This window comes from Coloeus monedula (genome assembly GCF_965178545.1).
Source record: "Coloeus monedula genome assembly, chromosome: 1".
In the NCBI taxonomy this organism is placed as follows: Eukaryota; Metazoa; Chordata; class Aves; order Passeriformes; family Corvidae; genus Coloeus; species Coloeus monedula.
Genome location: NC_138781.1, coordinates 32283541 through 32303326, shown reverse-complemented (window position 1 = coordinate 32303326; position 19786 = coordinate 32283541). Strand labels below are relative to the sequence as shown.

At 42.2% G+C, this 19786-nt stretch overlaps 1 protein-coding gene across 1 annotated transcript in view; it reads left to right on the top strand.

Moving 5' to 3' along the window:
- Nucleotides 1-434: 434 nt before the first annotated feature.
- Nucleotides 435-19786, top strand: part of RAPGEF5 (Rap guanine nucleotide exchange factor 5) — a 159456-nt gene continuing 140104 nt past the window's right edge. The window contains exon 1 of the mRNA XM_082291232.1: nt 435-659. Within this exon, the coding sequence (XP_082147358.1) occupies nt 471-659 (189 nt within the window). The 5' untranslated portion in view covers nt 435-470. The remainder of the gene's footprint in view (nt 660-19786) is intronic.

Here is a 19786-nt window from a genome sequence, read left to right as displayed (position 1 = left end):
GAGGCCATCCATCCCCTGGAGGAGCCCGAACCCCTCTCGCCTCGGCTCGGACGCGCCGTCTCTGAGCGTACTGACCGCTCTCCCACGTGTTCTCGCCGTGGGTGCGGGTCTGTGCGGGGCCCCACGGGCGGTGGGCACAGAGACCGGGCGGCGGTCCCTGAGCGCAAAGGAGTTAACAGGACTTTCTGCCTTTTCCCGCCCGCGCCTCCTCCACCCTCCTCATTACCTGCACTTTATCACCGCCGGAGCCGCGGCCCGGGGCGGGAGCGGTGCAGGGCCGGCGGGGCTTCCTGCGGCGCTGGGGCCGCGCCGTGCGGGGGAAGGTGCGCGAGTGCTGCGCGCTGCGTGCGAGGCAGCGCCTGCCCGCCCGCCGTGTGCCTGCCTGTGGGTGGGAGCGCGGCTGGGGCTGGGGCGAGGGGAAGGCGGGCGGGCGAGCGGGTCTGCGAGCCGCAGCCCGGCAGGGATGCGGCATGGCCGTGGGCTCCGTGAAGATGCCGTCGCCGTCTGAGGGCGCGGAGCTGGCCCGAAGCTGGAGCCCCGGCGGCGGAGCCCAGGAGCCGCCGCCGCCGGTGCAGCTGCGGCAGAAGCTGCGGGAGCTGCCGGCTCTGCTGCGGAGCGGGCTGACGCTGCGGAGGAAAAGCGCGGCCGCCGCCGGCCGGGTGAGTGAGTGAGTGAGTGAGGAGAGAGCGAGGGAGCCCTGCCCTGCCGTCCCCTGCCCTGCCCGCCGGGCCGTGGTGCCCGGGGCAGGCGGGGCGGCGCCCGCAGCGCCCCCGGCCGGGCCGCGGGGCGCGGGAGGCCGCGGGCTCTCGGCGCTGGCCCCGCGCGGGGCCAGGCGGCGGCCGGGGCAGAATGAGGAGGGAGGGAGGAAGGGACGATGCCCGGGCAGCGGAGGGGCGGCACCTCGGCACCCACCGGGAGAGGTGCCCGCGGGGGGCCCCGGGCTTGGGTCACCGCTGCCAGCTCTGGTATAATATGAAATACCGGGGTGAGAAAGCGTCCTTGTCCCGTCTTCGGGTTCCTCGTGGCTCTTCCATTCCGTGCTTTTCCCCTCGTGCGGGCTGGTGCCCGCTCTGCCCGGACAGGAGGTACAGCGCGGCCGTGCTCCGACGCCGGTGCACACGCGTGTTCCAGCAGCGAACTCCAGCGTGCCCTGGAGCGTGTGAAGCTCAGATGGAGTGAAGTTGGGATGCACACACCTGGCCCTCAACCTCGAGTGCCTTCTGACAGTGAGGCCGTGAGGTCAGGTGGGCATCACGGAGATCTCCAGCCAAATTTCGCTCAAGTTCACCCATTTTTCAAAAGGTTGATGGTGCATCTTCACGCGGCAGGCAGTGCTCCGGTGAAGCACAGCGTGACACTGCCGTGGCTGGGAACTGCAGCGGGGAGCAGCTGCTCACGGCTCCGAACTCTCCCAGCTGTGACTGGAGCCATATCGGGGGGTGGCATTGCCATCAGGTCAATGGCAGTCAGTCTGGTCAGACATTACTTGTAGGCCAACACTGGATTGCAACCCACCGCCTGAGCAGTCCAAATGAAGGGGTGGGTTAATTCACTTGGGGATGGATTTGTCTGCATGGGGAAGAATCAAGCGAGCTGCTGTTTTGTTTTAGTGCACTGGTAAACACCTCTGCAGAGTTAGTTGGGGGGGAAGTCAGCATGGTGTGTTTGTACCCTCATCAACTTTGCAGTACTTTGCCCATGTAAATAAATGATTTCTCTGCATGGGGAAGTTGTTGTGAAATATACCAGGGTGTGAATTGCAAACCAAACTTCCTGGGTGAATGCTTTGTTATAAGAGGATATATAGGCAAGGAAGAGAATTAGGATTAAGGTAGGATATAAATTCACAGGAGAATAGTTATTTTTGAGTAATGTGGATTCAGATTCCGGTTCTACATTAATTTCTTTCCTCCAGCACATTCAACACACAAAATAAAGACTAACCTCCATGTATGGAGATGCATAATGATTTTTGTTGTTCAAATGAATTAGTAATTCACTTGACAAGTTGTCCATATGAACACAGAGCTAAGTGGAGCCAAGCCTTGTTTTGCCCTAAGAGGACGCTTGCAACGGATACCTTTTTTCCCCCAAAGAAAGTTCTTTTCTGAATTGAGTGTGGCTTGTTCCTCATTAAAGGCATACTACCAAAGAAATGGAGTAAGCGTGCAGTGAGGAGGAGAGAAGCAGTGCAGAACTGCTGCTGTAAACAGCATTAGTCCGCAGGCAGATCTGAAACACTGTTTTAACAAACAAATTCATGACACTTCAGGGAGACACCGTGCAGAGCAGCCTCAGGTTTACTCTCATGGTTGTTCCTCACCACTATTGAAAGAATCTGACAAGTGAGCTACAACAGTTACTCTGTAAATATTTGCTGTGGGTGAGTTAACATCCCGGTGAGGAGCCGGCGTAGCTCCTGGGTCATGCAGCTTCTCAGTTGCACTTGATGAAGCCTTGGTCCCCTCTTGTTTCACACAGTTACGGCTGACACTCTACCTGCCTTTGCTGATGTTCTGTGTTATGGACCAGCAAACACAGTGTGACAGATTTAGTGGTGGTGTCACCTATGGCTTCACCTCCCAGTACCCTCTGGGTCATCTTGTAAAGTTTTTCTTGAGCCATCTGTCTTGGTAGGAAGACTGGAGGGAGGATGGTGAGTCCGTAAGGCAGTCTGGAGTCAACCCAGCAGATCTTCTGTTAGGAAGAAATTCTTTACTGTGAGGGTGGTGAGGCACCGCAACAGATTGCCCAGAAAAGCTGTGGATGCCCCATCCCTGGAAATGTTCAGGGCCAGGCTGGATGGGGCTTTGAGCAAAGTGGTCTAGCGGAAGGTGTCCCTGCCCATGGCAAGGGGGTTGCAACTAGATTGTCTTTAAAGTCCTTTCCAACCCCATCCATTCTATGATTCTATGACCTTGGATCAGTGGGTGATGCTGTGTGCAGCTGCTGTATAGCTACAGCAGGACCTTCGGACCAGTGTCTTGCCCCATGTGGAGAATGAGAATGCTGTACTCTGCTGTCTCTGAGTTTGCAGGGACTATCCTGCAGATGGAATTACTCAGCAGCATGAGTGCCTAGTGGGGTGTTCCGTGGGGCAGGTCATACAAAGAGTCCAGCAGGGTTGTTAATTCGCTTGTTCTCTTCGGAGACAAAGTGGGCACCTGAAGTGCATGAAGTGTCTCCCCACATGTGTCATCATCCAGGGAGCAGTTTGTTTCTGTGAGCAGTACCCTGTGTTGATTCCTGTCTCCTTTGTGCATGTGCCTTTTCCCCCCAAAAATGGACTTTTAGGGGCATGACACTTTTCATGTACTTCTGTTTAATATGAAGAATAACTTAAACCCTGAAAATGACAGTATTTGGGAGAGGAAAGGGATATGTTAGAACAATGAAATGCAGCATTTTTTATACTTTCCCTTTTAAACATGACTCTAAAATTTTGTAAGTCTTAAAATAAGGTTGGAGAAAGGTTGAGTAACACAAATATACGAAACAAAGATTCCTTTTTTTCCCACCTCAACAAAATATTTCAAGTTAATACAAAGTTAATTTTCAGAGGGTTTTGTTTGCTTATGAAAAAAATGTAGTCTGTTCTTCCTCTCCAGTGACTTTTTCTTTGTGCCTTTTTGCTTGTTCAAACACCAAGCTGAGAGTCTTATTTGTCCAGCTGGTTTCATCAGGAGTGTTGCTCACTTAGGTGAGCTGTTTTCAAGTAAATGCTGACCAGCTGAAATTCTGGTTTGTTTAATTTCCTAGAAAAATATCATGACCCCTGAACAGGGGTTCTGCTTCTGATGCTGACTTGCTCAGGGACTGCCTGCAGTGCAATTCGCTTCCACATCTATAAAGCACAGATAATCTACATGTGTGCATGCCTGGGGACTATGGATAATAAAATATAATGGAAGTGTTAAGGGTATTATAATTGTTTTAAGGATGTACTTCACTTCATGCTGTTCAAATACTTCCGGGGCTTCAGGGGAAAGGAAAGCATTGTGTAGTAGAGGGTAGTCTACATTAAAATAATTGATTATATTTTGAAAATCAGTATGGGGTGAAATAAATTTTTTCAATCTGTTTGGACATCTCAGTCCTTAGCCCTTCACATCAGACTATCTGAAAATTGTGACTAGAGATGGGGATAATTGAAAATACAGTGTAACAAAATTAGATTTCCCTTTCAGTTCAGCGACCCCCAAAACTGGAGAGCAAATACGTATTTCTGGCTTTCTGTGTTAGGATACAGCCAGTATTAATACATGTAAAGAACCTGGAGGTGGAAAAGCACCTTGTAGAAAAAGGTGCTTGGATGTTTCTGTGCTGCGAAGAGTAAACATGGATATACTCCACTGCTTCAGTCATTTAGATAAAACAAACCTCCAGTTCCTTGTCCATGGGAGCCCAATGTTTTTTTTTTAAAGCTCCTGAACTTTGAACTCTGCATTGACCTTGTCCTTGATGATGTTTTCTCTTAAATTCATTTGTAGGGCAGGTGTAGCAGAGTTATCCAAGATGGCATGGATGATTAGATTGCATTTGCACAGTGAGCTGCGAGGTGTAGGTTTTACTCATCATCCTCTGCTGGATAAAATAGCAGAAAATGACTCAATCTTTTGCTGTTGTAGCTGAGCATGTGTCAGAGCTTGTGCAGAGGCAGAGGAGGGATCTGTTGTAGTGGGTCATTGTGCCCGTGGAACTGTTCCCCTCTGCCATGTACTTTCTCAAAATCTCTGGAAAGACCCTTCTGTTTCCCAGTTTGTCTCCTAGAGTTATGTGTTGAGTGTATGTGGAGTAAGCACGAGTACTTTGCTTATGAACTGTCTTTACTGCTCTTCCTGCTGCCTGTTAAAGATATCTTCTTCTCTTCCCTTTTCCCTTGTGACTAGTGATGAAATACAGTTCTGTGCCTCTGGAAGCACCAGCAGAGAGGTCTTGCAGGCCACTCCATCATGCCAAAACTCCTTTTCACCACACTCAGTTTCACTCTAATGGAGCTAATGCTGCTCCTAGGAGAGGAAGCAACTGCTCAGAAGGAGGAGGAATTTTCTTGCACACACCTTTTTAATCACCTCTTCTGCTTTCTAGGTTCATATTTACACACAGATAAATACTGTTAGATGTGAGCATCAGTGTTGCTCTTTATCACAGTAGTGGATCTGGAAAACCTTTTGAATGTCATGGTGTCAAACCTCAATACTCTGATATTGTGAAAGATCCTGCTGGTCTGTAGAAACCTTCATCATGGGATGTACCTTTTGGCTTGATCAAAGTTGGAGAGATACCATGACTGTTTCCTCTTCTGAGACCTTGTAATTACCTCCGTGAGGTTCCTAGGGGTCTTTGGCCAGGCTGATTTTCTCAGACTGTCTTCATCTTACTTTGTTTTGAGCAGCTACTTTGCTGTATGTTTGTCAGGATGTAAACTGACTGCAGGGTTCCAGGTTTAAAATAAACCACAGCAGTTTGGGCACAGCTGCTAAAAGTCTACATGAGTTCAGGGTGAGTCTGGAGAAGTTCATGGAAGGGAAATATATTGAGGATGCATAATCCTCATCAGGCACAGAAGGTTCCTGAGCTGAAAATAGCTGGAGGGTTGGAGTGTATTAGGGGTATCTATCATATATTCTGGCACTAGCAGTTGTCATGCTGTTGGAGACAACTCCTCTTTGGCAGAGGAAAAAAATCAAACTATATGCAATCTGTTTTAATTAAATGAAGTATCAGAGCCTCTCAACCTACATTCTGCTAAACTTTTCTTCATCTCCTGTTAGGAGCTTTCAGTTGCTTATGCCATTCAAGTAGCTATTCTCTAATCAATTCATTTGGCAGCTGGGGAGACTATAGTGTTGTCGATGAGGTTTTCCCAGGACATTAGAAATTGGCTGCTGGAAACACTTGGAATTTACAGTCCTTTTTTTTCCATGGCTACATCATGGTGGTGGTTGATAGGTTTTGACTAAGCCGAGCATATAGATCTGCCTGGTACCCAGATAATCCTCTTGCAAATGACTGACATTTATTGCAGTCCATATCCTTGTCAGCAGCTTCTCATCTTCATGGTGCCTGAGTGACCTTGTATTTCATGCTGCTGAATTACACTCTTTTCCTAATATTACAGTTCTTGAAGGCTCCTAATCTTCCAGTATGCCATTCTGTTTACATGGGTTTTGACAATACCTCCAATTTTGTGCCATCAACACATTTCATTAGCAACTTTATGCTCCTTTTACCAGTGTTGTTAATGAGAAGAAAAAAAAAAAATCAGAATAATTTCTCCAGTACCTCTGTTTGTATATACACTATAGAGACTTTAATTTTGACATTTCTTCTGCATTAAAAAGATGCAGTGATATTTTGTGTAGATGCTGTACTGGCTGAAATCAGCACACAAAAGTGCTGGATTGACTCAGTGGGTTGGAAGTTTTATTGTCAGAAGTATTGTCGAAGCTGACTGATTGATATTGGTGACATTTTGCTTTTAAGTCTGCCACAGAGGTTCTACTCAGTAACTTAATACCCCCATCACTTTAGCAGCTATTATGTGGCTAAAAATACTTGTGCTAAGTAGTCTTAATTTTTCCTATTGTAATCAGGGTTATTATGTATTCCTGCTAAATGTATTCTTTCACATATCACATATAGTATCCTTAAACTTGTCAGGTCTCTGATTGGAGACACATGAAATATTGAGCAATGGATAAAATAGCTTTAGCAACAGTGACCATGGTAGCTGATGGGGAATTTCAGTGTCTTGTGTGTTTATTTGCATAATAATTTGTTTCATTGTCAGTCTTGAGTGAATTACTAAATTGAGAATACTTCTTAATTAGCCCATGTGTTATGACATCTGAGAAATTATGCCTGGATTTGATTAACTACAGTTGAATGAAGTGGAAAGTAAACCCACACTTCTGCCCTAGGAAGTAACCTAGTAAGTTTTGCAGAATGCAAAGCTATTTTTCTCCCTGAGGTTGGGGATTAGCCTGATTGACAGGATGATGCCCACTGTCTGTGGTCTTATACTGGCACTGGGAGTGAGGCTGGCAATTCCTGGACTGACATCTCAGCTGTTTTCTAGCATCCCTGGGAAAGTCCAGATGCAGCACTAGCTGGTGACGCTGCCAACACATGGAGAATAGGTGCCATCATGTGGCTTGTGTTCACAGAAGCTGCATAAAATTGACATGGATTCCTTGACACATCAAAAATGCAGCAGCTTGCTTTAAACTATGGGAGAGGTTCTGTTTCCTTTCTCTGTTTTGGTCCAGAGCACATCCTGATAAGCCTCTCTTTGACCTGCCTACCATAAACCAGACTTGACTGTAACCACTTTCTCATGCTGAAAATTGAGCTCTAGCTGAAAATACCTTGAACTCATTTTGCCTGTGCTCAGTCTTTAAGTGCCTATTGTCTTGTGTTGGAAATAAAGCCTTCAGTTAAGGATTGCAGAAGCAAATCTTGATCAGCCCTGTATGTGTTTTGTAATTCTGGGTGGACAAGGCTCTCACTGGTTTCACTTTTGTTTTTGCTCCCTTTTCTAAGGGATACAGATCCTCAGATGTGGTAGTGCTGTGCATGGCTTGGAAATCTATCAAGGAAGTCCATGTAGGAAATAAGATCGACTCCACTGGAAGTAAAATTTGCTTATTTGCAAAACTTCTGCTAGTGTTACATCCTGTTGAAAGTCTTGATTTAAATGTGAGCTGATTGTCCCCTTAGTTATATACTTACAGGGAAATAAACAAAAGTCACTTAGTGGAATTGTATACTTTAATTCGCTTGGTTGCAAACCTGTATTATTGGTTAATTCACACTAGATTTCCCAGCTGCCAGGATGAATGAACAACACCATACTGTACAATTATGACAAACTCCGTTAAGATTTGTATTCAGCTGTTGTTACTTGTGTGTCCCCAGTGGTTTGGATTCCATTTGCGCTGTGAGGAAATTGCAAAACAAGCTGTGCATTTTTATGCTGATGAAAATGCTGAAAATAGACAGTGATAGCTTTTCAAAAGGAGAAAAGAAAAAAAAAGGAAAGCAGAATATGCCAACTTTTCAACCTAAGTCACATAAACCATTGTAATAAAACAGTTTTATTCTAACTATATAACAATTAAAATAATATTTCATATGTAGGAAAGGAAGGTCCTTGTTCTTTATACTTATACTATGTAACTTATGCTTTATATAACTTTATATTTATACTGTATAATTTGCTTGTTCAGTTCCAGATGAAGTGCTCCTTCCCAACCATGGTTTCTGCTCGTCCCAGGCAGGTGCTGGGTGTAGCAGCCAATGTATGAAGCAATGGTTCAGGATGTAGACTCTTGGTCTGGCTCTGCTAAAGCACTTGAGCCCTCTGATGGGTCTGGCTGCATTTCTGTGCCTGATCACCAGGCACCCAGATGCTGCAGGTCTAGTCACACAGTCATCTCCTTGTGAGATGGACATGAGCCATCTCCTGATAAGGGTTCATATTAATGCTTAGAAATAGAGCCTTCATGTTGGTTTGGGCTCAATGGTGCTGTCGGGCTGGAAATCAAACGGGACACCTTGTTCCTCTGGGCAGAGCAAGAGTGCCCCGTTCTTCTGCAGTCTTTCAGGGCTGGTTAGTGGGGCCATCCACTGCTCTGCTCCTAAACACCCTTTTCCCCCAAATCAGGCTGCTTTGCCGATCATGTAGGGTTCGTGTGAATGGATCCCTTTCAGTGGCATATTTTAGTTTGCTTTTTGGTATCTGGTGTATAAACTTTATCCATGACACCTTTTTATTTAAACATTAGTCGTTATACCTGTGCTTCTGGCATGAGTTTAAGGATAAAAAAGAAGTCATTTGGGCTCTGAAGTTAAAAGCCATGGAAGCAGGATGTGAATATTTGCAAATGCTAGGTATAAAACACAGTAGCTATTCATAATTGTCACTATGTCTTTTATCTCAGTTAACTTATTGTTTGGTTTGGGTTAGTCTGACCTTGTAAAATGATCTTCTTATGGACATTGTATTAAGCTAGAGTCAATTATTAATTTAATAATTTAAATCCTATGGTATACAATTTTCTCTGATTAATTCCTTTTTGAAAGATATTTTCCTGCAGAGAGACACAGCAGTCTAACTGATTAAAAGTCAATATACTTTTTTACAGTGCAAAAAGAAAATATTCTGCTGATTGAAGGAGAAAAAAGCCCTTCAATCTCTATAAATACCAGTAGATGTGTATTCATAGCATCTGTAATGATCTTCTGCCTTCAGTTTTAGAACTGAATGAACCCATTAAATCTTAAAATGCCAGATGATTTCTACTTTTCCTTTTTAAAAATACTGATTGTGAGGAATGCAACTTTTTTTTCCTTGTTGGTTAGGAGGCTGCCTTTCTTTCCCTCATACTCAAGCCTTTATGTAACTGAGCCATACATGGGCTACATGAGTTAGAGCAGTAAGGAAATAAATAGTTCAGAGCCTCTCCAGCAGTCTTTTGTTTAATTGCGGGGTGCATTTTATCTGTGTGTGTGTTTTATTGTGGTAGCTTCTCCTGCAGCTGCCCCTCCTGAGCCCCTCCACAGGTCATGCATGTGTCAGCACCAGCACTCTGACTGTGGAATGAGTGGCACCAAGCACGGAGCAGTGGCTGCTTGAAATGATACCACTGGTGGAAGAAATATATGTCAAACCATGCCCTTCATGATAGTATGCAATTTGTAGGTCAGTATTGAAATAGCAAACGAATAAAAAAGGACCCAAATCCCACAGAAAAACCCCAACAGAAAATTGAGGTCCAGACCACTTGTGAACATCAAGACTTTATGATGTGGCTTGGGGGAGGGAGAGAGAGCAGGTGTTTGGGGTTTGTTTATAAATTTTTTAAGATGATAAGCATTTAATTGTGGTTTTCTGGCCAAGTTCTCACTAAGAGAGCTAGACCCAGTGTTCCTGAAACACTCTGTAATTTCAAATGGATGTGGTAATCATTTGCTGTCATAGACTGCTACTGCACACTGCTGAGCAGATGCTCCATTTCATCCCATAGGTAAATGCAGTTCAGTGATACATCAAATTATTTTTAAAATACGGAAGGAAGTGGAGAAAAACAATGCACACACATGGTTAGCTTTGAAAGTTGCAAAGCTGTTGTTTATTGGGTGGCTGAAGGAATGAGACAAAAGTATCCCTTAGATCTGCTCGGGATCTCAGCTCATGTACAATCCAGTGCTTTGTTGTGGTTTGCCATTTCTGCAGTGCCTGAAGCCTCTTGGCAGGAAAAATAAATCTGGGGGTGTGGGCTGTGAGTCTGCTGCTGAATCTGTGTTGCAGGACAAACTGAGTTGTGTGATGTTTGTTAAGGAAGGCCATGGGAGATCCAAGCCCTAAAGGAACAGATGCAGGATCTAGCTGTCAAAGAAGAAAGGGGAGGACACAACCTATCCCAAGCTTAAGTGTGTTTTGACTTGAGCAGGATGAACTGTAACATCTGTCAGTGCTAGCACTGATTTGTGTGTGGGAATACTTTAAAGTAGTCTTTAAAGTAGTCCTCCTTGCATTGTGTTGGGAAAAAATTATTTAGGACACAATAATTAATAATCCTGTTAGATTTAACTGTTATAAATGCTTTTGAAAACTTAAACAGAGTTTAATTTCCATTCACAAAGAATGGCATAATCATGTTAAAGTTGGAGTTTTGATACTTGAAAAACTTATACTATGCATACCATCTTAAAGTTATACTTTGTCAGCTCAAAGAGTGTTTGCAAATGATTAAAAGACCTATTCTCTTTATTCCACATGTATGAAAGAGATGGATAAAAATGTTCAGCCTGTTAGAGTACTGTAATTTTATGAATAGCATCTTTGTAATTGCCTTTGACAGCAATTGCTGCAACAAAATGCAAAAAATAATAATGGTAGTCAAATTAATACCTCTTTATTTATATTTTTACTACTGTGCTGAAGGATGCAAAGAGGAACATTCAGCAGATATTTAATTTCTTGTTTTATCTCATTAAACAGACAGTCACAAAACAAATGAGTTTCAGATTAGTATTACCAAAGCTATTTATCTAATTATGGCTTTCACTGCACTTGAATGAATGGCTGCAAATCAATAGGTCTCTTAGGTTGCCAGGACATGCATTAATATTGGTGAGTGTCCAAGCTGAATAGCAGGAGTGATGTCTCTTGGTTTTTTTCCATTCAGATATATGCATAAACTGAGAATTTATCTGAAGGCCTGCTTAAAGAGTTCCATTTATAATTTGATCATTCACAATTCAGTGTGGCAAAAAATATTTACATTATACTGGTAGAGGTTTTATTAAAAAAACCCAAAGCAATTATTTCAGAGGAACCTACAGTAGATAAAAACATGTTGTAGTGGCTCAAGATGATGGTTCAACCAGTTCGTGTATCCATAAGTTTTAAGGTTAGTCTAACAGGTAACAGTTTTAACCATAAATATAATGCTTCTTGTGGGCAAATGTTGTATAGCCTGCCTCCCACACTGGTTTTGGTTTGTTTGTTTTTTTTTTTTTTCTAATTTCAAATAGTCAGTTTATACTCTGATGCTGGGGGCTTGTTAACATTAACCATTTTAGTTCCAGCTTTTCATGTCATGCATCTACAAATCCAGTATTTAATTAATCTGGATAGTGTTTTACATTCAGACTCATCTTGGAACACAAATTTACAAAGCTTCTCTGTGGGGTTTGGTGATAATGACTTTACATGGGAAGGAAAACTAAGTTGTGTTTTATTCTCTTTTTGATGAAAACATTTATTTTTTATCAGTTTTGAGTATTCTACCTTTAATTTCAGTGACCTTTCCTCTGTTCCTATGAGGCAGGGAACTTCCAGCTTCTGTACATTTAATTTCTTATTCTTTTTTACAGCTGTTTTTAAAGCACGCAATTCCAGTCTCTCTAGATGACTCCTTCCATGCTGTAATCATTTTTGTTACCTTGTTTTGAACTCTATCTGGTTCTGCAGTGTCCCTTTGAACTAGTGATGGCTTGTGCTGAATGCAATGTTCTAGATGAGACTGCACTGCTGTTTTATATAAATCATGCAATTTCCTTCCTCTCTCCATCATGTAGGATTTTCATCCTAACAATGTGCTATCTTTTCAGAGCTCCTGGGGCCACTGATTAGTTCTTCCCACAAAATGTCTTCACAGTCATTCGGGTTGCTTTCTTTCAGCTGATACAGTTAATTTAAAGCTATATAAATTGTCACCATTTTTTCGTTGTGTTTGATGTGGATAAACACAATTTAGCACTGTTTACTTGCCTACCTTGACTAGGTCTATTTGAAGTTGTTTATAGGCTTCTGATTGTGACTAACCAAAATTGTATGAGCAAAATTTGCTTATCTTGATGCTGACATCATAAATATGTTTCATGAAACAGCATCCAGCCTAGGACACAATGTTGGGGCATCTTTGTATTTTCCTTTTCACAATGAAAACAGTCTGTTTAATCCTGTTCTTGTCCTTCATTACTTCTCTGTTTCTTGATCAACTACAATGTTTTGGCTACACATGAAAGATGGCTTTAGCCTCCTTTGAGGAGTCTTCTGGGTTAGGGTGAGTCCATACTATCCTTGCTGAAGCTGTAGAGTATTGCTGGTGGTCTCTGAATATACAAGAAAAGCAGCTGATAGCACGTCAGTTTTGACTTTGTTGCAACATACTCTGTCAAAGGCGTTGCTGTTCTTCTAAGGAATGCAAGAGTATATATTCATGACCAGTGAAGCTCCTGTTTGGTGGGTGTACAAGTGTTAGGAAGGCTTTCCACAGACTGGTAAACAACAACTTTGTCAAATAACCTCTGAGCAGAGATCTGCAAAAGTATCTCTTGACTCTGCTCCTGTCAGTATTTTCTTTAAAAGCTCTAGTGATGGAGTGGAGAATAAGTTGTTCAGAAGAAGCTACTGCTCTGATACATCAAAGAAGAAAGACCAGGGAGAAAAAGTGCCTGTTTTGTTCTTTTGAAAAGAATTTGTTTTTCTGCTTTGGCAACTTTATGGAAAAACTGCTATTAGGAGCAAACCTATCTAAAAGGTAAACCAACAAAGGCTTTTGAATAATGTCACATTGCAGGCATTTGTTCTCTATTCTTGTAGGGCACTTCATTAAAAACAGAGACAAACTCCTTGTAGTGAGTGGTCTTTTGCATTTAAGCAGAAAGTGTAGCTAACAGAGCAACACAGCTATTAAATCAGAGTTGTGCTCTGATTAAAAACAATACAAATTTAGGCTCTTTGAGAAACCATTTATTATTGCTGAAGAAAAATACCTACTTCCATTGTTTATTAATAGCAAAACATGTTACAGGAAAATTTATGGCAGGATAGTGGGAGTGGATAAGGAAACATTACATTTGTCCATTCTGTAAATAACAATAATTCCAAAGAAACTATCCAGAGACGACAATTTCATGTTAAAAACTGTCCCTGGTTACTGAAAAGCTAATGGTAAATTTTGTGAAACTTCTAATATTGGAAAGATTTTTTTTTTTTTTTTTGAGCTAAGCAAGAAAGCAGACTGCATCTTTATCCCTTGCTTTAGCAGTTCTTGGTGTTATCTGACTTTTAGAAACAAAGCTAAATGCTGAGGGTCTGTGAGTCATCTTCTTTTCAGCCTGAGCCAACTCCAGCTTCAGTATGTGTATGCTTGTTTCTTTATACCATGACTTTTTCCCTCCTAAGTTAGTCATTGTTATCTCTTGGCACAAGTGAAGAGGTTAAAAACGTCAACAAGCATGAGGCATGCTAAAAACATGCAAACAAACCTCCCATGTAATCTTCCAAACCCGAGAGTGTTCCCATTCTCATTGCTGTGTTGTTCATGAACCCATCTGATCTTTTCATCCTATCCTGATGGAGGGAGCAGGGAGGTGAATTCCAAGGCAAGGGTTTAGTGACCAGGAATAATGTCCTAGAGGCCCTCTTCACTTCTGCTGGTGTGTCCAGTTTCCACAACAGACATTATGGCATTGCATAAAGAAAAAGAAGAAAATAGATTAGGCAGAGGTGAAATTTTTCTGTTAATCTTTTTTTGAATGCTGTGCGTTTTGAAGAAGTCTCTGTGTGTGTGTATCTACATACCAAAAACGTTTGTAAGCTCCTTTTAATTTTGGTACAGTTATTTCTGGTGCTTGAGAAGTGACCAAATAGTGACCCCTTAGGCTTAGGCTGGTTTGGATAAAATGGGTGAAGCCCTTGTGGTCTGTGGTGGTCGTTGCAATGAGTTAAGAGTGGTTTGAAGCCACCTCTAAAGAAACAGTGTTGGGAAAGGATGGAGCAGTGAGCAAGGTGATGGGGGTGAGCATCAACTGTTTTTTGAAGACAGTGCATCTCAAAATGAAGGTCTCTTACAGTGAGTGGTGATTTGCCATCAGTCTGCGCTAGGGCCACAGTTTAACCCATGGGTGGGGTGTTCTTACTGCAGAATTAGTGATCGAGATTGTCATGGTGAAGAGGTTGGAACAGGAACTACCTACTTTGGTAGGACATCCAGGCTGCCCAGTCTGCTTTGGTGAATTGATGAGAGTAACCTCAGCATCCCAGCAGTCTATTAGGATGTCACGGACATCTTGCTTTTAGTTGGTGCTCATGGAAACACAGATAGAGCATCTCTGCTTCTCTCTGACAGATCAGTCACTGTGGGGGGAATAATGCCCTGTATTAATGTTTTGGATAATTTTTCTTCCCTGATTTCAATCTAAATTCTCTATCAAATTGGCATTTTCCATGTGCATATTACTTGAACCAACTTTTCAAGACAGCAGTTTCCCATCTCTCCCACCTCCTGCTTTGCGTAGGTCAGAAAACATTTGCTGACTTAAAATGATATTTATTAGTGACTTTTAAAACTGAGTAGGCTGGTAACTAGGATACAGTGGGTAAGTGGAAGGAGGGTAGCAGCATACTGAAGTGATCAATGTTTCAAGCTTTGGCTATGATGCAGAATATTAACAAATAAGAGAGTTAATTCTCTTTGCCCCTAGGCCTGAAAAAATGTGGTCATTCTTTACCTCCTTTTATTCCCACGGGACAAAGCACTCCTTCAAGGATCATGGGATAAAAACTCAACTTGCTGAAGCAGAAGAAGGTGGCTCTGTTCTATGCTGTTGCTTTCCATGGATACATAAAGGAGGAGCCTGAGGAGTCCTGGACACTGGTGTGTGTGTGTGTGGTAGGGCAAGAAGGGTGCAGCTTCAAGTAGCGCACAGAATGCATGAGCTGCTCCTTAGTCTGGCAGTCAGAAGCTCCTCCAGGTGTACTGTTCCTAGCACTGGCTGCCAGGCCTGGCTGTCCTCAGGAGGTGGAAACGTGACCCTGTGGAAAGGCAGTGATGTGTGTGTGAGTCCTTTCCTCTGATTGTGCTACGGCATCAGCAGACGGTTCTGCTGGCTCTTTGAGGTTGCTCTGTTCAGGATACACTCAGCTGTACTTCGTCTGTGACTAATGCAGAGGCTATTCTGCTTTCCTTTTGTAGGCTCCGTTCACACAACTGATAAGCAACCTTCTATTCACATTGTGTCCTTCTGTTTCTCTCTTAGGTGTTCTAATGAGTGTTTCTTTTAAAATAGTTACAATGCTACTGCTGCTGTCTTCAGTGAGGGATGAGGTGCTCTCCTGGGTGCATATCTCAGATTCTGCAGGTGCAGGCTGTGGATACTGCCTCATGTATATTTTGAAACAGCCTTGAAAAAGTCATCCACAACTTTCAAGCCAAAAGACAACAGTTTAAAACAACAGTTCCTCTGGAGGAGTAATTTTTCCTTACAGCACTTGATGTACAGAGATCTTGTTGAAAGGGTTCAACCTCTTTGTCAAGAGACACACCTTACACAGACATGTGTGTTCAGTTTCATAACATACAATTCACCTCAGATCCCTGCTCTGCTGTAATACTGTGGACTTTTTTCCACTGCACACATGTTTTTCATGCTAATTTAGACTCGAGCTTTTTTTTTCTTTTGCATATGCCTTTGAGTATAAGATTGACTAGGATATCATATGGTGGGACTTCTGTTGGGATGGAAAACTAGATAATAGTTGCAAATGTAATTAAAGGTTAATTAATTCAAATAATTTAATCAGATGTAAAAAGTAGAAAAATCTTCTAATCCTTTGACTCTCAAATTGTGAGGGTTTTTTTTCTGTTTATGGAGTAGTATCTTTCTTTTATAGGGAAAAATATGTCTTATAAGTAATTTAAATTCTTTGTAAAACGTAAAAAAATGGAACAAAGGGATAGGAACTTTCTGCTTTAAATGCCAGATCTAGTTTTGCTGGAGGGAAGTTATTGACGTCATGGGGGACAAGGGACTGATATGGGACAAACTGAAGCAAGATTTGTTTGTTTGTTTAGTTAGGCTGCCTAAAACAGTTTTTTCATAGGTACTTTCTCCACAAAAGGTTTAGTGCAACATAGTTTAATACATTCTTTTTCTATGAATTTGAGTGGGGTTGTCATCTCAGAGGGTAGTATCTTGTCAAATTTTGTGGCTCTTTGCTTAAACTGACTTTGCCCGAATATCTGAACATATTCTAAACCTGGGGAGAGGTGCAGGGATCACTTCTGAAAGCCCATGCTGTCTTAAATATAAATTATAAATGCAGAGAACCCTAACAGGACAGTTTCTATTCATGATATTTTCAAAAGTCTATTGTTGGACCAAGGCCCTAGCTTTCAAAACTGGAGGTCGAAAAGAGAAAATTCCCTGGTACCAGCTGGAAAATCTCAAGAGATAAAGAAAACCCAGCCTTCCACATAGGGATCAAACTTCCTACAGCAGTAGGAAGAAGGACTTGTAGACTTAATTAAATTTAGTGTGAGTAAATCTGTAGCATGCAAATTCAAAATAATACGGCATAAACCTGATATATCTACGTGCTAGTAATATCAAATGTGTGCAAACAGTTGTTTGTATGAATAAAGAATGAAAATAAAGATATATATCAGAAGAAAGGCAGGTAACTAAATTTAAGGATAAAGAATATAATTAAGGAAATCTGCCTCATTAGGGTGGAAGTCTTGCCTGACTTGAAAGGCTGTGTTCCTTTCTTAAACCTATGTTCATGAAGGAGGTTCCTGTCTTAAGGTGCCTGAACTGTATCTGTGACCTTGTGGGGGTGCTGAGCATGTCTTTTACTTTCTTATGAGCTTAATTTGCACATGATATGTCATTTATATTATTTGGTTTTGATTTTATCCTACTAAATTTTTTTACTAAAGTAAAATTTCTATCTCTTGGCTACTTCGCACTTGAGCAGTTTTACTGAGGCAAAAAGAAATACAAAAAACTTATCTGTGTCTTGCATATAATATATTTTCTGATTCTGTTACTTCTCAATCTGGTGAAAGCTAAATTTACCTAAGCAGCTTTTAGTGGTTGGTCATATATTCTAGAGTCTCCATGTTCTAATCTTATTCCATATCTAATGGTTATTGCACACTACTTCCCATGTTGCTCTGTGTGCCAAGCAGTCTGGACCAAATGATAGGCAGGCAGTGGTTTCTGCTACACTGGCAGAGACTTTTGAACGGCCTTCTTTCTAGGTCCCTCCCCATCTCAGAGGTGACAAACCTCCCTTTGGAGTGGATTGCACTTGAGTTTTCATATGTTCCTGCTTTAATGGACAGACTAAATATTTGTAAGGTTATCAGAGTTAGTACAATCTCACTCTGCAGACGGTTTGAAGGTGCTGGTAGCAGAGTTCCAAATATTTCTGAGGCTTTGCCAAGAGCAGATGAGGAGTTCCTGATCTACTTTGCCAAAAAATTGCTTGTGTGATCTAAGGGAAAGCTTTATTCTTTCTTTGTGTATTGAGTGCTTTTTAACTCTCTGTACAGTGAGGCCTTGACTGCTTCATGAAACTAAAGCAGTTAAGCTTTACAATTAAAATTACAGCTGTTCTTCTGGAAGTGGTTAAGAACTCCCACTCTCTGGTTCATAGGAGGCTGGCACTGGCTTGTGCCAAGAGCTACCGTCAGTGAAATTATTATTGTTCCCAAGAGGTCACGTAACGGAACGCTGCCAATACAAACCACAGCACTGCAGATTCTCAAACTGTTCAGGCTCTAATGCAAACTTCTTTAAGCAGAGCTTGTTCACCCACCCTCAAGGCTAGTCCTGCTCTCGGAAAACCTCAGAAGCAAGAAAAGCAGAAGTCAGCAGTTTCAGTCTAGATTTGTTGCATTCTAAATGTCCGATAGATACTTAGAGTGGAGCTGCCCTGGGTACATGGAAGAGTGCTTGTGTGCTTCTGGCCCTTAGCTGATAGCAGATTTTTACCAGTGGGTCTCAAAGTGCTTTCAGAGAGTGCTCATGGTCATCCCCATTGCATGGGAAGGGAAATGACTTGCTGAAGGTTGTGGCCACACCATGTTCAGGAATCAAACTGATGTACACTGAACAGTCTGGTGCTTTTCCCAGTGGGCCACTTGGTCTCTACGAAATCAGAAAATCAGTTTCTCAGAAACACAGAGAAAATAATTTCAATATTTTGTACCAGAAAGGAGTAACTGTGCTCTCCTAGTAGGAAAAAGGTTTGGGAAATTACTAGGTGACCTACGTCTTGTGCAGGCAGTGGTAAAAGCAGGGCTCTCTGGGAGCAGGGATGTTAAATAATAGGGACATTAAAAACCTACCTTTGTGCACTTGTGAGCCCATTCATGGACAACCTGTGTGCAGCCTATTAAAAGAAAATTTTAAAAAGTTGCCAGGAAGGCATTTTTCAAAGAGTAAACTAATGCAATTTTTTTGGGAAGTATTTTCATAAATCATAATCAGAACACTGAATTTTAACTTTGCCTTTTTTTACTTGAAACATTAAATGTACTTTAGTTATTGAAAACTATATAACTATTCCTTTAATTACAAATTGCTTCTGAATGAATTAAGATTTTAATGGATTTTCTTATTCAATAATATATGCACTCTGTATTGACATTTTTAGCTATTTGTCGTCATCATTCACAGCTGATTTGCTGAATATTTCCTAATAGTTGGGGTTTTGTTCCTGCATCTGCATTCACTGAAATAGCTGCAGCAATACTGGATATTTTTGCCCTTCCGCTGTTTGCTAGAATTCTTGTGGCAGAGGTGAGAATCCTTGCAGCTGGGTTATGGGGGCAGCTTGTAAGAAGGCTCCTGAACCTATGCTGGCAAAAACCAAGTACCCAGCCATGCTGGTTTTGCCTGACACCAGAGAGGGAACGTTTGAACTTACACCTACGTGGTGGGTGGTTGGTAGTGACAGGTGAGATGAATCACTTAATTGATAGTCTGCTTTAAAATTTTTATTATATTTTATCTCTGAAATATGTGGCTTGCTGAAGGCCAAGTTCTGGCACATCTGCAGTGATGTTGACAGCTGGGGTATGTCAGCAATTGAGACCTGGCACACTGGGTAATGTGATGGGGAAAAGTTTTGGTGGAAGGCTAACATGAAAATATGTGATTTTAAGAGCCTTTTTTTAAACACAGAATGCATCTAGAAACATACTTCTGGTTGCCCTGAAGCTCCATAGACTTTATCTCCCATGCCTGGTGCAGCTGGCTGGACTAGCAGAATTAAATTGTCTGGGGGTGATGGAGCAGGAGACAATTACAAAATTACTTGGGTGCAAAGGGAACTCCAGGAGATTGATTGATCCAACCCCTGCTCTGTTCAGGACAAAATTCAAAGCCAGAGAAATTGTGCAGGACCCTGTCTGGGGAAGTTACAAAAACTCCAGGAAGAAGATTTTACAACCTGAGCATTTATACTTGTGTTTGA